This window comes from Aspergillus neoniger (genome assembly GCF_003184625.1).
Source record: "Aspergillus neoniger CBS 115656 unplaced genomic scaffold BO87scaffold_8, whole genome shotgun sequence".
In the NCBI taxonomy this organism is placed as follows: domain Eukaryota; kingdom Fungi; phylum Ascomycota; class Eurotiomycetes; order Eurotiales; family Aspergillaceae; genus Aspergillus; species Aspergillus neoniger.
The window spans coordinates 579484-596034 of NW_020291136.1; the positions used below are offsets into that span (position 1 = coordinate 579484).

The 16551-nt window shown below is 50.7% G+C and overlaps 7 protein-coding genes across 7 annotated transcripts; 5 read left to right on the top strand and 2 right to left on the bottom strand.

Moving 5' to 3' along the window:
• Positions 1 to 141: 141 nt before the first annotated feature.
• On the top strand, positions 142 to 1760 carry BO87DRAFT_414085 (uncharacterized protein; the record flags this gene model as incomplete). The annotated part of the gene is made up of 3 exons (XM_025626609.1): positions 142 to 414; positions 471 to 1630; positions 1752 to 1760. Exons 1-3 carry the CDS (start codon positions 153 to 155, stop codon positions 1758 to 1760), a joined length of 1431 nt encoding a protein of 476 aa, XP_025482223.1. The 5' UTR covers positions 142 to 152.
• Positions 1761 to 2332: 572 nt separating this feature from the next.
• Positions 2333 to 3054, bottom strand: BO87DRAFT_423722 (60S ribosomal protein eL29; the record flags this gene model as incomplete). Its single annotated transcript, XM_025627186.1, has 4 exons — positions 2333 to 2368; positions 2460 to 2562; positions 2859 to 2910; positions 3048 to 3054. The coding sequence occupies 4 exons, from the start codon at positions 3052 to 3054 to the stop codon at positions 2333 to 2335; spliced, it is 198 nt and encodes a 65-aa protein (XP_025482224.1).
• A 1099-nt stretch (positions 3055 to 4153) lies between these two features.
• On the top strand, positions 4154 to 5162 carry BO87DRAFT_405007 (F1F0 ATP synthase subunit delta). The gene is made up of 6 exons (XM_025625909.1): positions 4154 to 4292; positions 4369 to 4391; positions 4484 to 4614; positions 4725 to 4813; positions 4877 to 4966; positions 5023 to 5162. The coding sequence occupies exons 1-6, from the start codon at positions 4161 to 4163 to the stop codon at positions 5053 to 5055; spliced, it is 498 nt and encodes a 165-aa protein (XP_025482225.1). The 5' UTR covers positions 4154 to 4160; the 3' UTR covers positions 5056 to 5162.
• Positions 5163 to 5431: 269 nt separating this feature from the next.
• BO87DRAFT_394999 (uncharacterized protein) lies at positions 5432 to 6862 on the top strand (the record flags this gene model as incomplete). Its single annotated transcript, XM_025625158.1, has 1 exon — positions 5432 to 6862. The coding sequence occupies one exon, from the start codon at positions 5432 to 5434 to the stop codon at positions 6860 to 6862; it is 1431 nt and encodes a 476-aa protein (XP_025482226.1).
• Positions 6863 to 7342: 480 nt separating this feature from the next.
• BO87DRAFT_230116 (uncharacterized protein) lies at positions 7343 to 10138 on the bottom strand. Its single transcript, XM_025618760.1, has 3 exons — positions 9857 to 10138; positions 9439 to 9806; positions 7343 to 9388 (listed from the first exon to the last, which is right to left on the bottom strand). Exons 1-3 carry the CDS (start codon positions 10005 to 10007, stop codon positions 7520 to 7522), a joined length of 2388 nt encoding a protein of 795 aa, XP_025482227.1. The 5' UTR covers positions 10008 to 10138; the 3' UTR covers positions 7343 to 7519.
• Positions 10139 to 11095: 957 nt separating this feature from the next.
• BO87DRAFT_414088 (putative L-cystine transporter) lies at positions 11096 to 12730 on the top strand. The gene is made up of 4 exons (XM_025626610.1): positions 11096 to 11217; positions 11289 to 11306; positions 11400 to 11838; positions 11910 to 12730. Exons 1-4 carry the CDS (start codon positions 11177 to 11179, stop codon positions 12276 to 12278), a joined length of 867 nt encoding a protein of 288 aa, XP_025482228.1. The 5' UTR covers positions 11096 to 11176; the 3' UTR covers positions 12279 to 12730.
• A 1267-nt stretch (positions 12731 to 13997) lies between these two features.
• On the top strand, positions 13998 to 15739 carry BO87DRAFT_329828 (putative C2H2 transcription factor). Its single transcript, XM_025620273.1, has 2 exons — positions 13998 to 14280; positions 14332 to 15739. The coding sequence occupies exons 1-2, from the start codon at positions 14263 to 14265 to the stop codon at positions 15298 to 15300; spliced, it is 987 nt and encodes a 328-aa protein (XP_025482229.1). The 5' UTR covers positions 13998 to 14262; the 3' UTR covers positions 15301 to 15739.
• The last annotated feature ends 812 nt before the right edge of the window (positions 15740 to 16551 follow it).

A 16551-nucleotide genomic window follows, 5' to 3' on the forward strand; every position in this document is an offset into this window, starting at 1 on the left:
GACTTGTTTGCGCAGACCACTTTCAATTTGGTGTCAGAAACATAGATCTGGTCCGAGTGGAGCCATGAAGCTACTAGCCCGATATATATCTTTCCCCCAGTTATCGCTCGACAAACTACATCCCGTCGCTCAATCCCAGCCCAACCTCCAAGATGCCACCCTCGTCGCAAAACATCCCACTAGCCAGCACCCTTGTGGCCCGTTTCTTACGGACAAACAACTACACACAGACTTTAAAAGCTTTCCTGCAAGAAGCGGGGCTCCCGTCCGATGCGGGAGAACAGCGCGGCAAAGACGATACGAGCAACTGGACCATCGAGAACGTACTCGAGGAGAAGAAAGCCTTCGACCAAAGCAAGGACTTTGAGCGATACGGTGACAATGACAAGGACAAAGATGTCTGGACCGTTCCAGGTCTGTCTAACACCTCCATGCCCCGCTGCAAGCTAGAAACTCACCTGCTATCACAGCACCAACCAAGCCCAACATCATCCAAACGCCAACCAGTTCAAACCTACTGGCATGCTCCGTAGAACAATGGCAAAGGCCAGATGCGCAAGCAGAGCCATATCTGATCGCCACCGGCGCAGACAGGCACCTCCATCTCTTCCAAACATCTCCTGGCCATGACCTCGTCCAATCATTCACGGGCACATCAGAAGCCCCGATTCTATCGTACATCCCGATCCAAGATGGGAGGTACATCCTCATGACCAACATGTCCGGCCAACTTCTTCTGCAAAAAGGCGCAGAAATCATCGACCGCCGCAAAGACCACGCCAAATACGCCGTCAAAGTCGTCGCCTACGAGCAGAAGGACAACAACAACAACAACGACGACGACGGAGCAGACACCACTTCCACCTCTACGACAATCTGGATCGCAACCGCAGGCTGGGACTCCAAGATCTTCCTCTACCGCATGCAAATCAACGACGAAGCCCCTACGCAAATCGGCGACCCCATCGCCTCCATCCCACTACTCTCCAACCCCGAATCCATCCTCTTCACCACCCACATCGACAACCCCCAGGATCTAATCCTCCTCGTCTCCCGCCGCGACTCAAGCAATCTTTACTACTATTTTGTCAAACCATCAGCAGACTCAACCACCGGATACGAATGCCCCTTAATCGGTAAACAGAACCTCGCCCCGCACTCCAACGCCTGGGTCGCCTTCTCCCCCTCCTGTCTGGCACTCAGCCCACATGACCCGGGTCTTATAGCCATCGCAACATCGACTCTTCCGCATATGAAGGTCATGATTGTGCGGTTACTGTTTCCCTCAGCGGATAGCTTGGAGACCGGCTCGGCGGAGCAGGAACAGGAGCCAGCAACGCAGGCGGCGCAGGCGTTCGCTGCCCTGTCGCTGCAGAATCGCGAGGACGCGGCGATCTTGATTCAGGCGAATACGTTTGCGCCGCAGACGGCGTACTCGACGCCGCAGGTTGTGTGGAGGCCGGATGGCTCGGGGGTGTGGGTTAATGGGGATGATGGGGTTGTGAGAGGGGTGGAGGTGAAGACGGGGAGGGTGGTGACGTTGTTGAAGGATGGGCATGAGGTTGGGTGTAAGATTAGGACGCTTTGGGCGGGGTGGGTTGATGGGAAGGATGGGGGTGAGGAGTGGTTGGTTAGTGGGGGGTTTGATAAGAGGTTGGTTGTTTGGAAGGTTGAATAATTTCAATATTATTACAGTCAAGGATAAGAGCTCCAGTTTATATATAAGTATCAGTTATATTTTGAAAAAACAGAAATCATAGTACAAATTCAATTCACTATCAAAACCTACAAAGCCTACATGGTATGGTAGTATGTAGCCCTCCGTCCATGCACCCTCTCGCCATGGTAGAGCAAAGAGCAAAGGGTGTTTGGTAATTGGAGGGCATGGGATCTTCTCTCGGCACGTAAAATAAATCCTTCAGCAAGCGCGCATGGGAAAATAAGCACGAAGCTGTACACACATATGCCTGTTTCTTCATCATCATCAACACCAACTTCACCCATCATCATCATCAAACTACGGTATGAGAACCGCAACGTCAGCCAAAAAAAGCAAATGAACCACCGGCCACGGGGGATAAATGAAGCCCAAGAAAAAGCAACACTAGAGAACCGTATCCATTTGCTTTATGTGACAAACCCGGTTTCTTGCGGGGTAATATACCCTTCAGCCCAATGTAGAATCTTCTCTCGACCGGTGCTTTGCTTTGCTTTGCTTTGTCGTCGTTTGTCGGTCGCAAGTAGGAAAAACAGGAAATGAGATAAGAGCAAATCAACCAACTCAAATCGCTTTCATTTCTTTTAAAACGTTTCTATATTAGTTGGAAGTAATTTATGCGATCTCGCGCTTGCCCTCCTTGCGCTCCTTCTGTTGGGGTTGTTAGTGTCGATTCTTCATTTCGGCTTCGCCCAACAAAAGAGACACTCCTTGTTGGATCGGTCACAAGGAAAGAACGTACCAGAGCCTTGGCGGTTCCGTGAAGGGCGTGTCTGTGGTTGCGGCGGAACTTGGGGTCGACACCCTTGAGGGAGGGGTAACGGTGGGTCTTGGGCTTCTTGATACTGTTGAGTTGGAAAAGAAGGCGATGGTCAGTGTTTCGATCTCTCTCAAGCGGTTTCGTTGTAGTTGTTGTGTGTTGATTCCCCGAGGACGAATATGTCGAATGTTGGATATTGATCGATATCCTCCATCATCAGGGCCAGAGCATCTATCCTCTTCCTCCTTCTCCCGTTCGCTGAACCTCAAATCTGTCGAAGATATCGTCCGCTATCCAACATCGCAGTATTCGTCCTCGGGCGTTTCGTTCGTGTATGTAACATATAAAAAGGTAGGAGGGAAATCGGCTTATAATACGCACCCGTTACGGTGAGCCTTCTGGCTGTTGTGGTGCTGAGACGCGTTCTTGGACTCTGTAGAGATTCATGTCAGCGATACATAATTCTTTCGATGTTGAAATGGTCGATAATCGCATTCTTCGTCCGAGAGAGACGGGAATGCAAAAACAACGGGGGTTTGAATATTTTGGAGCAAAAGGGGTGTCACGTACTCGCCATCTTGTCGGATTTGTCGCAACTAACAGACGGTTGACTAGGAGTTGGCGGGTGAGGTTATCCTGAACGGAGCGGAAGGCCAGAGTCCCCAAGGCAGGTTCGGCTAGGGCTGGTTTTCTGTGGGATTTCGCTTACCGAGCACGGCTAGCGTCCTGCCCGTCTTGGTGTCTCTTCACTACCGTAGGCCTACTTCTCTAGCTACTGCTTGGGCGGGGGCTTGTCCTGGCTTAGGGTCTAGATTTGTATGTATTTGGGATTGTTGATTGCTAACTACATGACTCTGCTTACAATGCTAGGTTCTGCTTGCTACTTGAATACTTTCGTGGAGATGGTGGCGCATAGTCAAATGTTGGGGACAGTATTGATACCTGAGGCATGAAACAGTCCCGTGATTGATGACTAACAATATGGCCGACTGTTAGGAAGTCAATGCTGGGGGAGAACTGCGTATTTTCAAGAATCCGGAGTACACGTTGATCGGAGCTTCGGATATGAAATGTAGTAGGCATGTGGATGAATATCCAGGCAAACACAAGCCCTGTCCCATTGATGTCGATTCGAGATCAATGGTGTGGATGGATATGGGATCCATAGTTACGATGACGGGAATGTTGACAGCCGGATATCACGTGATATTAACATGGGCCCCCAGTGATGGATACATGCGGGCTTGGTTGAATGACCGTCGGTATGACGGTGGTGATGTTGCTAATGGCTGTCTTATCTCCTATCCTCTTACGCGCCTAGATTGCTTTGACCTTTCCAATCTGTAGGATTGTAGCATATGTCTGTAAAGAATCATGGTAACAACCACGTCTGGCCGGTAGTTTCACGCCCGGGATGCAGATAGATAAATGCTATGTGCCCTTAGCAGTTAGCAGAGAGCGATCTCCGCACACCCAAGGCCAATAACCGGAGAACAAGAAGGAGTCGAGCGTTGTGCAGGTCAACGCAGCAACCGAGTACGGCGGCCTTCTGTTGGCGCGTGGCCCACCACGTGACCGCCCGAGCCGCTAGGGAACAACCGGCATCCGACTTCGACCTTTGCAACTCCCAACTCAGGTTCAAGAGGGATACTATCACCACCCACCCCCTTCGTCCATTGCAAGATGAGCTCTCTCCGCTTCGCTCGCTCTGCCTTCAGGGCTCGTCCCTCCGCTTTCCGCGTTCCTCTCCAGCGCAGAGGTTACGCCGAGGCTGTGTCGGACAAGATCAAGCTTTCCCTGACCCTTCCTCACCAGGTACGCCTCCGATTCCGTTGAGCGCCTCTGTGCACCTGCTTGAATGTTTGATACTAACAACTCATTCTTCCAACAGTCCATCTTCAAGTCGGCCGGCGTGTATGTAGCCTCGCAATCCGAATAGGTCGAAAGCATTGCACGACCATCCTTCACCTTAGACCGCCCCATACTTACGAACCTTTCCCATATAGTGTTCAGGTCAACATCCCCGCCGAGTCCGGAGAGATGGGTGTTCTCGCCAACCACGTCCCCTCCATTGAGCAGCTCAAGCCCGGTCTCGTTGAGATCGTTGAGGAGGGTGGTGCCAGCAAGAAGTTCTTCCGTACGTCCGACCAACCGTGTTGATATTTGTGCCGCGGGCCGAGATTCTTCAGATCAGCCGCCACACATCGTGTCTAGGACAAGACTGACATGACTTCTCATGAATTCTAGTGTCTGGTGGTTTCGCCGTTGTCCAGCCCGACTCCCAGCTGAGCATCAACGCCGTCGAGGGTTTCCCTCTCGAGGAGTTCAGCATTGACGTAGGTTCTAACCGATCCGTGCTTTGTCCTCTGCGCAGTGCTAATCCGTCACCCTCAACACAGAACGTCCGTTCCCAGATCGCCGAGGCCCAGAAGATTGCCAACGGAAGCGGCAGCGAGCAGGATATTGCTGAGGCTAAGATTGAGCTTGAGGTAAGACAGACACTACCAAACACGACCCGAACATTCTGACTGACAAACAAAAACAGGTGCTGGAGAGCCTGCAGGCCGTCCTCAAATAGATACCTGATGTACATATCCACTCGCGACTTCAACTTTGAACCTGTAGAATTATAGCAATTCTCATGAAACATTATTTGCATGGTTTTCGGGGCAGAGGCCCATAAATAGCTAATACAGAAAATTAGTCTGGCTGATAAACTGGTTGCTGATGCCTTTCTCGGCTACACGCCTGCCTGGGTTGCTCTTTCCGACTTAGTCGAGGAGAGACCTCTGCTTTCGCCTTCCTTTCTCTTCCTCTTCTACTCCTTGTCTCGCCTACCACCTAACTCCAGCTTCATTTGGCTTCTTTCGCTTCCTAACTAACGCTGAAAAAGCAGACGTCTGACATCTGAAGTGGCTATGATGCCGCCTGCGTTCACCAAGCCAGTTACCATCATGCAGGAGCCCAAGTCCAGTGATCCGGAATATCCCTTCTGTCAGGCCTCGGACAATCTCCAGAACTTTCCGAGTCGACTACAGTATAAACACCCAGAGAATTGTCCTGCCCGCCCAACCGCGGCCCGCAGCGATTCTCATGATACTGACGCTTTCCACATATTTCCAATGGAGGTGGATAAAGAACACCCGACAAACCCGTCAACCTCAGCATGCAAGATGTTGGAAACTTTCTCTGATAAGGACACTGCCAACCGTCAAAGAATACCCGACATGTTTAATGATGCATTTGTTTTTGAAAAATGGTATGAGAGCACAATCGAATCTTGCGGTAAATTAAACCGAGATACTCCGTCCCCGGCGAGACCGGGAAATACCACCCTCGCTATATTGAATGAGAAAAGCTTATCCGAACGCAATAGTCGCAGTCCTGTGGAGGCTAAACCAGCGTGGAAACCGCCAAGACCTCCCAAACCGCGATTCTTAGCACTCCTTGACATTGCCGGCACCGAGACATACGAGAATGCAACCCCGAGTCCCATGCCTGCCTTGAGAGACGGTCCCGTGGATCACAAATGGCTAGCACCTACTAGAGCTCAGCTGTCCACTCCCCAGGGCTGTTCGAGGTCTCGCATTCGATTGGCCAACCGATCAATATTGCTACAAGGTATGGACAATGATATCGGCACGCGACATAGAGGACCTTGGAGTGACCCCAAGCTCGGCTCATCCCGATTCCTGTCCCGGCCTGTCAAACGTGGCACAAAGCCTTACCTCGTCAAGAACAATCTGAACCAGCCGTTCCCCGCCCCCTTGCCTTCAATTGATGGCTTGCCATTGCGCCAGGATTTAAAAATTACTAAGTCGAGGTCTGCCAAGACATGCGTCCAAAACCCCAGTAACGCCTTGTTAAGCCCCCAAGAGGTACCAGAGCCAAACCTGAAGCGCATAGGGAACTGGCTTGGGAAGCCACTTAGCTGGATTTTCCACCTGTTACAGCCAAAGGAACGAGGTGTTATAAGTATAACCTTGGTTGGACAGCAACCACTTCAGCACCCACGTTCCGGATATGCATCATACGAATTCATTGTGAGCTTCGTTCGGCCATGGCCAAACCCAAGCGCATCGGAGTCTATTAAAACACACCAAGAGCAAGAGCTCAACCTACCTGTTTCTTCATATGATGCCACCCGTCTCTTTCGGGCCGATATTACAATGCCGTATCTCGCTATGCGGCTTATCTTGGCCTTGTGTAACATCTTGCGAAGCCTGACACACAGAAAAGTCGTGGCTAGCTTTGTGCACCTCTTTGTGGGATTCATCGGACTTCCAGTATTGTATGTACTAGAGAGGTTCAGCGTCAAGTTCTCCATTCACCCAAGGGAGTCTGATACGACCCAGAGTGCAAGAGATCAACATGCGGCTCTTTAATTAATGGCTTGAATGATGTCTTGCTCAGCCGATGTATGATTGGGGACAATGCGGCGCTCGGTAATTTGCTACTGATGGTACTCTTCAGACGTGAAAAACATCAATTTTTTTTTTTTTTTTAATTTTCACTAAAGAACAAGAATGCAGCACGATATGAACGACATGGCGACCATTATATGCAGGAATCGGAGAGAGATAAATGAGAAAACCACAGTTCAAGGAGCACCGACTCCTACTGCTTATGAGCTTAGCACTGTCCATTTCCTCATAGCAGTATCTTATCATAAACCAATAGCCAAATAAAACCAGCAATTCATATCCATTCCCTTGCTCATTGCAACCATTCTGTGTGGCTGCTTTCATAGCGTCATTACCGGACATCACCAGACAAGAAGCTCTTTCCGAGCACAAATATCTTCAACAAGCACGAAGCGTAATTTTCAGAAGAACCAACACCCGAGACAGCGAGTCATTGGCACTTGTACATCATAACGTATTTCAAGATTGACATGAAGGGGGTAAAATCAAAAGAAACAGATTCATGGGACACAATTAAACACCAAAGAGCAAAGGGGCATGAAATCATCAAGGTTGCTATACAGGGGAGGAAGGAGAAAAAGAAGAGACGTCAAGGATATGGCAGGAGATACCTTCTCATCAAGTAAATTCCACACCATGCTGCTGTCTTTCTTGACGAGCACGCGCTCTCTCCGCGCGTCTTCGTCGACGATTGCTTGCGTAGTCCCCGCTCGCTTCCGTCCCTGTAAACGTACCCGGAGACGCGATACTCCCTGTCCCATAAGGATGACTAGATGGAACAGGGGGCGGCGGGGGAGGCGGCATATAGCCTCCGTTCCCGTTCTGAGGCGGTGGTGCATAGTAAGCTGACGCCGCAGGAGGAGGCATACTTGATGATGGAGCGGCAGAAGTTGCTGGGAAAGCTGAGGAAGCTGCCGCCGCCGCCGCAGCCTGCTCTCGTTGCATCTGCTCCTGTTGCTGGCGTTCTAGCTCCTCGACACGGCGCCAGCGGTCGTGCGAACCCCCCTCGTTTCCGGATAATGAGCTTGCGCTGCCGGCGCGACGACGGGAGTTCCTTCGCTCTCTTCGTCTTGCTTCGCGACTGGCGGCGGCTTCTTCGTCCGTTAGTCTTCGGAGAGTAACGTGGCGGCCGTCGTTGTGCATTTTCACTTTGACGGAAACTGGGGGAGACGCGATGGGATCACGGTGGCGGCTGCTACTCCTGGGTCGGCTGCTGCTTCGGTGACGGCTGGCGCTGCGACGGCGATGTGCCGATGATGCAGCACCGAGGGCTGTTCCGGCTGCTACTCCCGAGGCGAGCTCCGTGGGGCCGTGTGTAGATGCTGCTGGTCCGGGATATTCTGAGGCTGCTGGTGGGGGAATAGGTGGTCCTGGTGCCGGTGGTATGTCTGAGCGTGCTCCGTCTACTGCTCCGGATGCCATTGGGGGTCCTGCGGCTGGGACGATGGACTCGCCGTGCGGCGGACCGCGGGGTGGCCGGGAGAAGTCTGATGAAAGGTCTGTGGCTGTGAATGATGCCGGTCTGTCGCGTCTTGGGTAATAGCCCTCTCCGGGGTAGCGTCGCTTGCTGTTGGCCCGGGCTAGCCGCTCATCTTCCATCTCCCGACGGCGCATCTCTTCCACGCGACGTTGTTCTGGATCACCTTTGCGGCGTGAAAAGAAGCCCTTGATCGCTGCTAGTGCCCCTGCTCCGAGCAGGGCGTCTCGGAGTCCGTGGGATGGCCTGCGACGGGGAGCTTCAGAAAGATAGGTGCTGTTGTAAAGGTACGACGAGCCTGGGCTTTGAGGACGGCTAAGAGGTCGACTTGGTGGTCTGCTCGGGGGTCTGCTGGGGGGCCTGCTGGGAGGTCTACTGGGAGGTCTGCTCGGCGGACGGTTGAGAGGAGTATGCGCTGTTGGCTCCGGTCTTCGCCCATCTTCCAGTCTACTCAAGCTTTCTTCGGTCATGCTGTCACTCCGAGTATGGGCTCTGCTGTATCGACCGGACTCCGTGTCGTTGTCTCGTTCGCGTCTTCTGTCGAAGAATTTCTTTGCGAGCCAGGCACCACCGCCAATTGCACCTAGTTTTAGAAGTAAGTTCCCTTTGCCACCACGTCGTGCGCCTTCGTCGGAAAGCTTTTCGTCTGTGAAGCTGGTATGCGATTCGTCGTAATCGTGTGGTCTGCCTCTCGAACGACGTCTGAAGAGCGAAGCTAGGCCGGCCCCGGTCGCTCCTGCGGCAGCCATGGGCCCGAGGTTACTATGGCCATGGTCATCGGCAGCCGAGGGCCCTGAGACATAGCTGAGCCGACTTTCGTATCCGCCGCCCTCCATGTGATACCCTTCTGTGTCGTATAGATATGACAGCACAAAAAACACTGCGAGGAGGATGAAGGCGACGATCGCGTAGAGGATAAAGAGCACTTTAGGCGAGCCATAAAGGGTGAGACCCAGCGGTATCTGAACAAGACCAAGGATTGCGAGGGCGCGTCCAATCCATCGATGAATCTGGCGTGAGTTAGCTTTTGGGCAGGACACCAAACGGTCACACAACATACAACAAGCTTCAAGGGAACATGATAACTCCTTCTGTTCCTCTCAATCTTATGAACAAGCCAGCCCCACAGAATTTGAAAAATCACCAGGACATATATCGCAAGCCCGATACCGTGATGCGGGTTTGTCAGGCTTCTCTTTGGACCAACAGCGAACCAACCGAACACAAACACAACGGTGCTCAGCAATAATGTCAGGACTTGGCACCAGACATGCAGCTTGAAAGCCCAGAAAGGATTCCATCGAGAGTAGTATCGGATGATCAAGACAGAGATTGGGACGAGGAAAAGGAAGACGATTGTAGCGATGATACCGTGAACGGCTATGAGGGTATGGTACTCGGGCATATCTTTGAATCGGTTTCCCATTCCTGACATATGTAAGTGATTTTGCGCAACGTAGAACTATAAGCTTACTTACCATTGTATCGCATTGTGTCGAAGTTGATACCCATCAGATTAGGGAGGAGGAATGTGTCGCGCTCCGAGTCCCATGTTCCATCGCCGACATGCAGTGTATTCGAAGCGTAAGTACTGCTCCCCGCAGCGGAGAGGCCAGAGTCGACCGCCATGGTTACTGAAGACCTTGAGCTCTTATAGTTTCCGATCGACGTGAATTCCTCCCGATCTCATTGACACTGGAATGTTCGAACTACCGACGGAGATCTAGCGAGATCCCCCACTCCGAAGAATGCACCATGCGCTGATGGGAAAGGTCGAATGAAATCGATAGCAGTGGCGTCAACTTGAGCTCCCGGGGAATTCGATCGCAGAGGCTAAAGCGCGACCGAGCCCAGCGTAGCAATGGTTGTTTATCTTTCGAGGAACAAGAGGCTAGCGGTGAGTGATAGGTATAGATGGAGGGTGGGGAAGGGCTAGGTAGTAGATGTGACAAGGATAAGAGAAGCGTGGCAGGATACCAGCCTGTATAGCCAACGATTGAAGAACACTTGAAAGAAAAGGAAGAAAAGCACTGAAGCAGATGAACGGATCGTGGGACAGGGAAGCGGATAACCGCCGAACGATCGAGATGCAGGCTGGAATGCCGCTGAGGCTGGGGCAAGCAAGCCGCTTCATCGCAACAACTGTTTTCCATTTGCGGTTTAGCCCGTCAGCCTATATCCCGGACAACCACAAGCTGACTCAGCCTTCTGCCGCGGGCGACCGCCTGCGTATGCGAGTATGATTATCATCGACACCAATTGAACGATCCCTCGCAGATTATCTAGTTATTGTATCTTGATAATACTGGCATTAATTAACAGACGTGCTGATCACGATGAGACCCGGGGATAACTATTAGCTGACGACATAATTTCTCAAAAAAATTGGTTGCTATCCAAATAGCAGGGTCAGTGTCCTGCTCAAGGTTTGTTGTATCTCCACTCCACCAATCCTTGTTACTTGATCGATAGTAGTGAGGCCCATTAGTCTTTCTGTAGTAGTAGATAGTATTCATTGTAAACCCTGCGGGCCCAGATCATTTAATCAACCCAGGAACGATCCACCAGTCTTGCAAGGAACCCAATTCCAGAGATTAGCCAACAGAGTTGGGAAAGCGGTCAGGCCAGGTGACCGCAATCGCGTGCTTTCCGTATCTTATCAGCTGCTCTCTCCGCCAGCAGATCCACTCCATCCTCCCTTCTATCGAGGCATATAGATAGCCTCTCCATCTCGCTGCAGTGCCCCTCCTACTCCCTCCTATACAAGAAAGCAGCAGCAGATCTACAAGGAGGCAACTATGGCAACTCAGCTAGAAATCTTCGTGAGAGCGCTCTCTCGGTATGTCACCTTCCTCCTGAACTTTCCGCCTTATCTCATTTGTACCATGTACTAACACCATGGCAATGCAGCCTACTCGGCTGGATATAGTACGTCTTCAAACCCGCGAGTACTAGGGAGGATACCCATCACGATAGACGTGAGACATCAGGGGATTGTACATACTAATTAACGTTCTTCAGCACGTTCTGTTGGTCTGCGTCCTTCTATCCCCAGCCGATCAACAACTTCCGGCGACGTTCGACAACGGGGCTGGCAATCGACTTTCCTACCATCAACGTGCTAGGCTTCGTGTGCTATACCATATATACGTCCGCTTTTCTTTACTCTCCCGTGATTCGTCATCAGTATGCTGCTCGTCATCCACATGCTGAGGACCCGACCGTGCGCTTCAACGACTTTGCCTTTGCTCTACATGCCGTCGTTCTTAGCTTTATCACCTATACACAGTTCTGGCCGTTTATCTGGGGATTCAAGGTCTCTCGCCATCAGAAAGTGAGCAAGCCGGTAGCAGGCCTTTTCTGGGGCTCTATAGTCGGCGTCACAATCGTTATTTTCATCGTTCTCGGCCAGAGCCCAAATAACGGCTTTGATCCATACTCCTGGGCGTGGATTGATGTCGTAAGTAGTCCAAAGATCTGCAAATGGCTAATCCGCATGTGTTCTGACCCCTGGATCTTGTGTCAATTTAGATATATGCCCTTTCTTACGTGAAATTGGTCATCACCATCGTGAAGTACGTACCGCAAGCGTGGGTCAACTATAAGCGTAAGTCCACATACGGCTGGAGTATTGGACAGATCTTATTTGATCTGTCTGGAGGTGTCTTATCCCTTGCCCAGTTGCTGCTGGATTCTAGCTTTCAAGATGATTGGAGTGGAGTCACTGGAAACCCCATCAAGTTTCTCTTGTCGAACGTTACCATCTTTTTCGATCTGATCTTTGTGGTGCAGCACTATATTCTCTACAGAGATGCAGAGGACGATAGTGGTAAGACCCAGAACCCGTGTGACCGGACTCCTTTGTTATCTGAGTCCAACGGCCTGCCCGGGCGCAGTTAGTGTTTAGACTTCCGTCTCTCGTGGTGGTTAGATGTCGAAACTTTGGAACACTTCGGCGGCCCCGACCCGTCGGCGGTTCCGGTGTCTTGGATGAATTGATTATAAGAACGTTTTCTTTTTGGAGGGTCTTTGTCATGTGAAGAGCATCGAGCTGGTTGACATAAATTTTTCGCTTTAAGATTTTTGGTCGGATGATGACTGAGGCTGAGATTTGTGACATGTATGACCTCATAGACCTCTCCGCCAACACAGCCGACGAAGCAACCGTCTGGAAAGATGGCTGTAACTCGTATACAGCGTCTACGGCCTGGATTATCACACGAAGCTGAAAATAGTTATGTGTGTTGGTTGGGGAGGAATGATAGACGGCCCCCTCAACCGTGACAATGTATTTTTGGAACAATGTCTTTGGCTCTCTCCGCGAAAGTGTATCTACACATCCACACCGCGATGTAACATGGCAGTGACACGCGATCTAACCCGGCCTAGGCCAGATCTGCAAGCCCGATGGAGGCCAGTCTGAGAAGACTAAAGACTACTGGACCTGGCGACACCGCTCTTTGGCAGCCGGTCCATGCTGACAGCGACCCTCTTTCCGGGCCTTCCTGCGTGCAATCCTCCAGTCCCGGGGGCCCTTCACCTAGAAATACTGGCAACCAAGGCCCGACGGCAGGGATCGTGGGCTCAAGGCTTAAGTCCATCTGGCGGTAAGCCAAAATGATCTGCATTCTCAGCCATGGTTATAGCGTCGAAATGCACACCCATTTGGGAGTAAGCGTGGGGGCCTGACCTTCCCGTCCAAGCAATCATCGCGAATGGTTGACATCGTCCAACCCTCAACGGCGAGGGCCCTTGCCCAGCGATATGACTCGTACGACGACTATTCTCTTAGTTTGATGCCTTTTTTTGCCTTGCCTCCTACCCTGTTGGGCCATCCTGGGATCGGATCACTTGGAACTTTGTTTAGAGGTTGTCGCTCGGCGCTGAGGCTCAGACGGCATTTAGACTTTCCATCCAAGTTCCCCATGAACCAGAGAGTTCCGCATGCATATGTACGACGCTGTCGCCGGAACAAGTACACGACAGAACCAATCATCACGCAGCTTCGTCCGTCCATACGCTGGTCCGCCGACTCCCCGAACGGACGCGCCCTATCAGCGCCGAACAAAAGGTCCTGCAACTACTGGATTGGGGCTCAAACGTCATCCTCATGTCCAGAACCGTCTGTATTACCCATCACCACTTCTCTGGTGCCTTATGGAAATATCCTGTGACGCTCTTTACATCAGCCCTATCAAAGAGTCGGACTTAAGCGGCAATGGAACACTTGCTACTTCTACATAAGCAGCAAGAGTCCTGTTTTGGCGTGGTAAACCGGGAAAAGCAAAGAGAAAAAGAAAACGCACACCCAAAAATCAGAGCACTAATATTGATCTGCTTGGGCATTCTGCCTCAGATTGGATGGATCGTCTTTGAGCAAATGTGTCATCCGAATAGGGTTGGTTCTAATCTTTCAGCCGCAGTGCATGACAATTCATTAGTTCTGCATGCCTATTCGAGTTACCAATCACCTCGCAGCAGCCGAATAAACGTTCCCCTTGGCTTCTGGAGAGTTTAGACACGGAAATCCCGAGCTGCATTTCCAGGGCAAACGTGGGAGCCACCAGCGATGAGGACCAGTACCAAAGTCAATGGTACAGTGACATCGACGCCCTAAATCCGATTATCGAGCATCTGTAAAGGGATTCGCTCAGCTATCCGTTGACCGTCAGCCCTGGGGGGTGTGCATAGCCACATCTGACATTCGAGACACTCCTGAAGATAAGAATGTTGGAGAACCACGGCTTCTACTAGCTTTAAATATCCAGAATGCATCCAAGCCCGCCAATCTGTGACAAACCATCCAAAGAAATAGGCTTCATCCCACCGAAACACCCCAAGTCGACTCAGTACATGAACTACAAGTACCGCCGAAGGTACGTCCATGGACAAAGATACATTGGTGAGACCCTTGCTCAACGGACTAGATTCCCTCCATACTGATTACTCTCAGAACAAGCGTACCCGAGTGTCTAGGGCACTTTTGACCAGTTCCGAACCATCCGCAATGACCTCAAGGCCTACTATCAACAGAGCCATGCTGATGGTGCCCGGCGGCTCCTCAACCCACAATACGATGTCGTCAGAGGTGCAGCCATATCCTTTTCCCGCTATAGCCTTTCAACAGGCCCCCCTGTCAGATGCCCGCAGCATGTCTGGGTCAGTCCCCTTCGCCTTTGACCAAACACAGCCCCTCCATCAAAGGAAGCCAGACGTTGGCACCCACTACTTTCAGGATCAAGACTCCTACCCACCCTTATTCTCACACCAGACCATACCACCGCAGTCATTCAGACCCGAAATTGAATCCTTTCCCCCAGCCATACCAACCACAGACGGTGCATACTTTCCTATTGATCAAGAAGAATGGCTCGCGATAGCAGTATCACAATCATCTCCTAACCCCACAAATACCGACTATTACCTCCCAGAGTCAGCTCCGTCCTCCTTCTCTCAATCACGGCTAACCCCCGTAACCACCGCATCTTTATCTTCCGCTACCACCGCAGACCTTGACTTCGACCTTGATCTCGACCTCGATCTAGACGATGTCCAACTTCAATCACTCTCCGACACCTCCTCCGCCCGCAGCCAGACGCGAGATCTGAACAACTATGGCATCCAAAATCCCGACGGAACCTGGCGTTGTGCATACCCCGGCTGCTCCTCACACGCCGTCTTCCGTCGGGGCTGTGATCTTCGAAAACACTATAATCGTCACCGCAAGCATCTCTTTTGCCGGTACGAAGGGTGCCCACAGGCTGTGCGGGGCGGGTTCTCTAGCAAGAAAGACCGAGACCGGCATGAGGCCAAACACAACCCAGAGATACCTTGTGAGTGGGACGGGTGTCAGCGGGTATTTAGTAGGGTAGACAACATGAAGGATCATGTGAGGAGGATTCATAAGAGGAGGGAGACTTGATTTTATCTCTTTTCCTCACCCCTTTAATCCTCCCTCCCTCTTCCTTTTTTTCTTACTGCTGCCCCTCCTCTTCTTGAAAATAGTTTTTCCTACTATCACCTTTCTACTGAACAAATCAAACGGGATATCCACAGTTTCGGGATTGGGTGGAGATAAATGGGACCAACGGCGCGATTTACTGGCTTTTCCTGGAAGGCGTTACTGGTTTTATTTCACTATTTTATTCCATCTGAGATTAAAAATGAGGGGAAATTGGACCGCCAGCACTGCAGGACAGTGACAGTGACACTCCACCTTGACAACTACTTACTACCTTACCAACTACTAAATTGACTCACCATTCTACCTTTTACTGTACTTATACGTGTCTTCTTTTGAGTCGTTCTGCTTGTTAAGTACCTTTTGTGTATCTTTCTCAGCCTTGTCAATTTGTGTTTTCTGACGTGGTGTGACTGTGACTCTCCTTATCACCGCTGAGCCGCATACTTTACTAGCTAGCTGGCTAGACAACACAACCTACTACAGCAACACACGCTCAATATCTCAATTGGTCTGAATCTCGTTATTCCTTCTTATTCGCTAGAATATATTTTCTCCCCAGTTCATCGGATCTCAATTCATATCATTGTAGCCAGCTAGCCGCTCAGTCTGGCTAGCTGGTGCAAGTGGGGTAAATTCAAGTCAAATCAAGACATCGTAAATAAAAGGAAATGAGAAATGAAATAAACCGTTGGAAAGAGAAAAAAAGAAGAAAACGCCTCTCGTTACCATCCACAAAATAAAAGAGAAAATTGGGGGGGAAAAAAAGAAAGAAAGGAAATTGAGGACGCCAGAACCTCCTATATGTATAGTCTGAGGGAGAAGCGAAAAGCGAAGTGGGAAGAATAAGGTCGCAAATTGGGTAGTTGGGAAATAAGAAGCGAAGATGAAGATAAAATTAAGGAAAGATAAAAAAAGGGGATTGAAATGGTGTAAAGAAAAAGTGCGAAAAGACAAGTAAGAAACACGGCAAAAACGCCCACTAGCAAAGTCTTGTACAAACCCGTGCACACTTCGCCAGATTATTTAGCAAGACAAACGGGGGAATCAAACTATTCGAACACAAGAAGCGAATGACATGATGCGAGCAATGCAAGAAGATGAACGAGGAATTGAAGTTGGAAGTGGAAGTAGATCAAGGCTCTAACAACATCTGGTATCACTGAAAAAGGGGGTAGTCGAATAGATGTGGAAAAAAAGGGGGTTATTGGT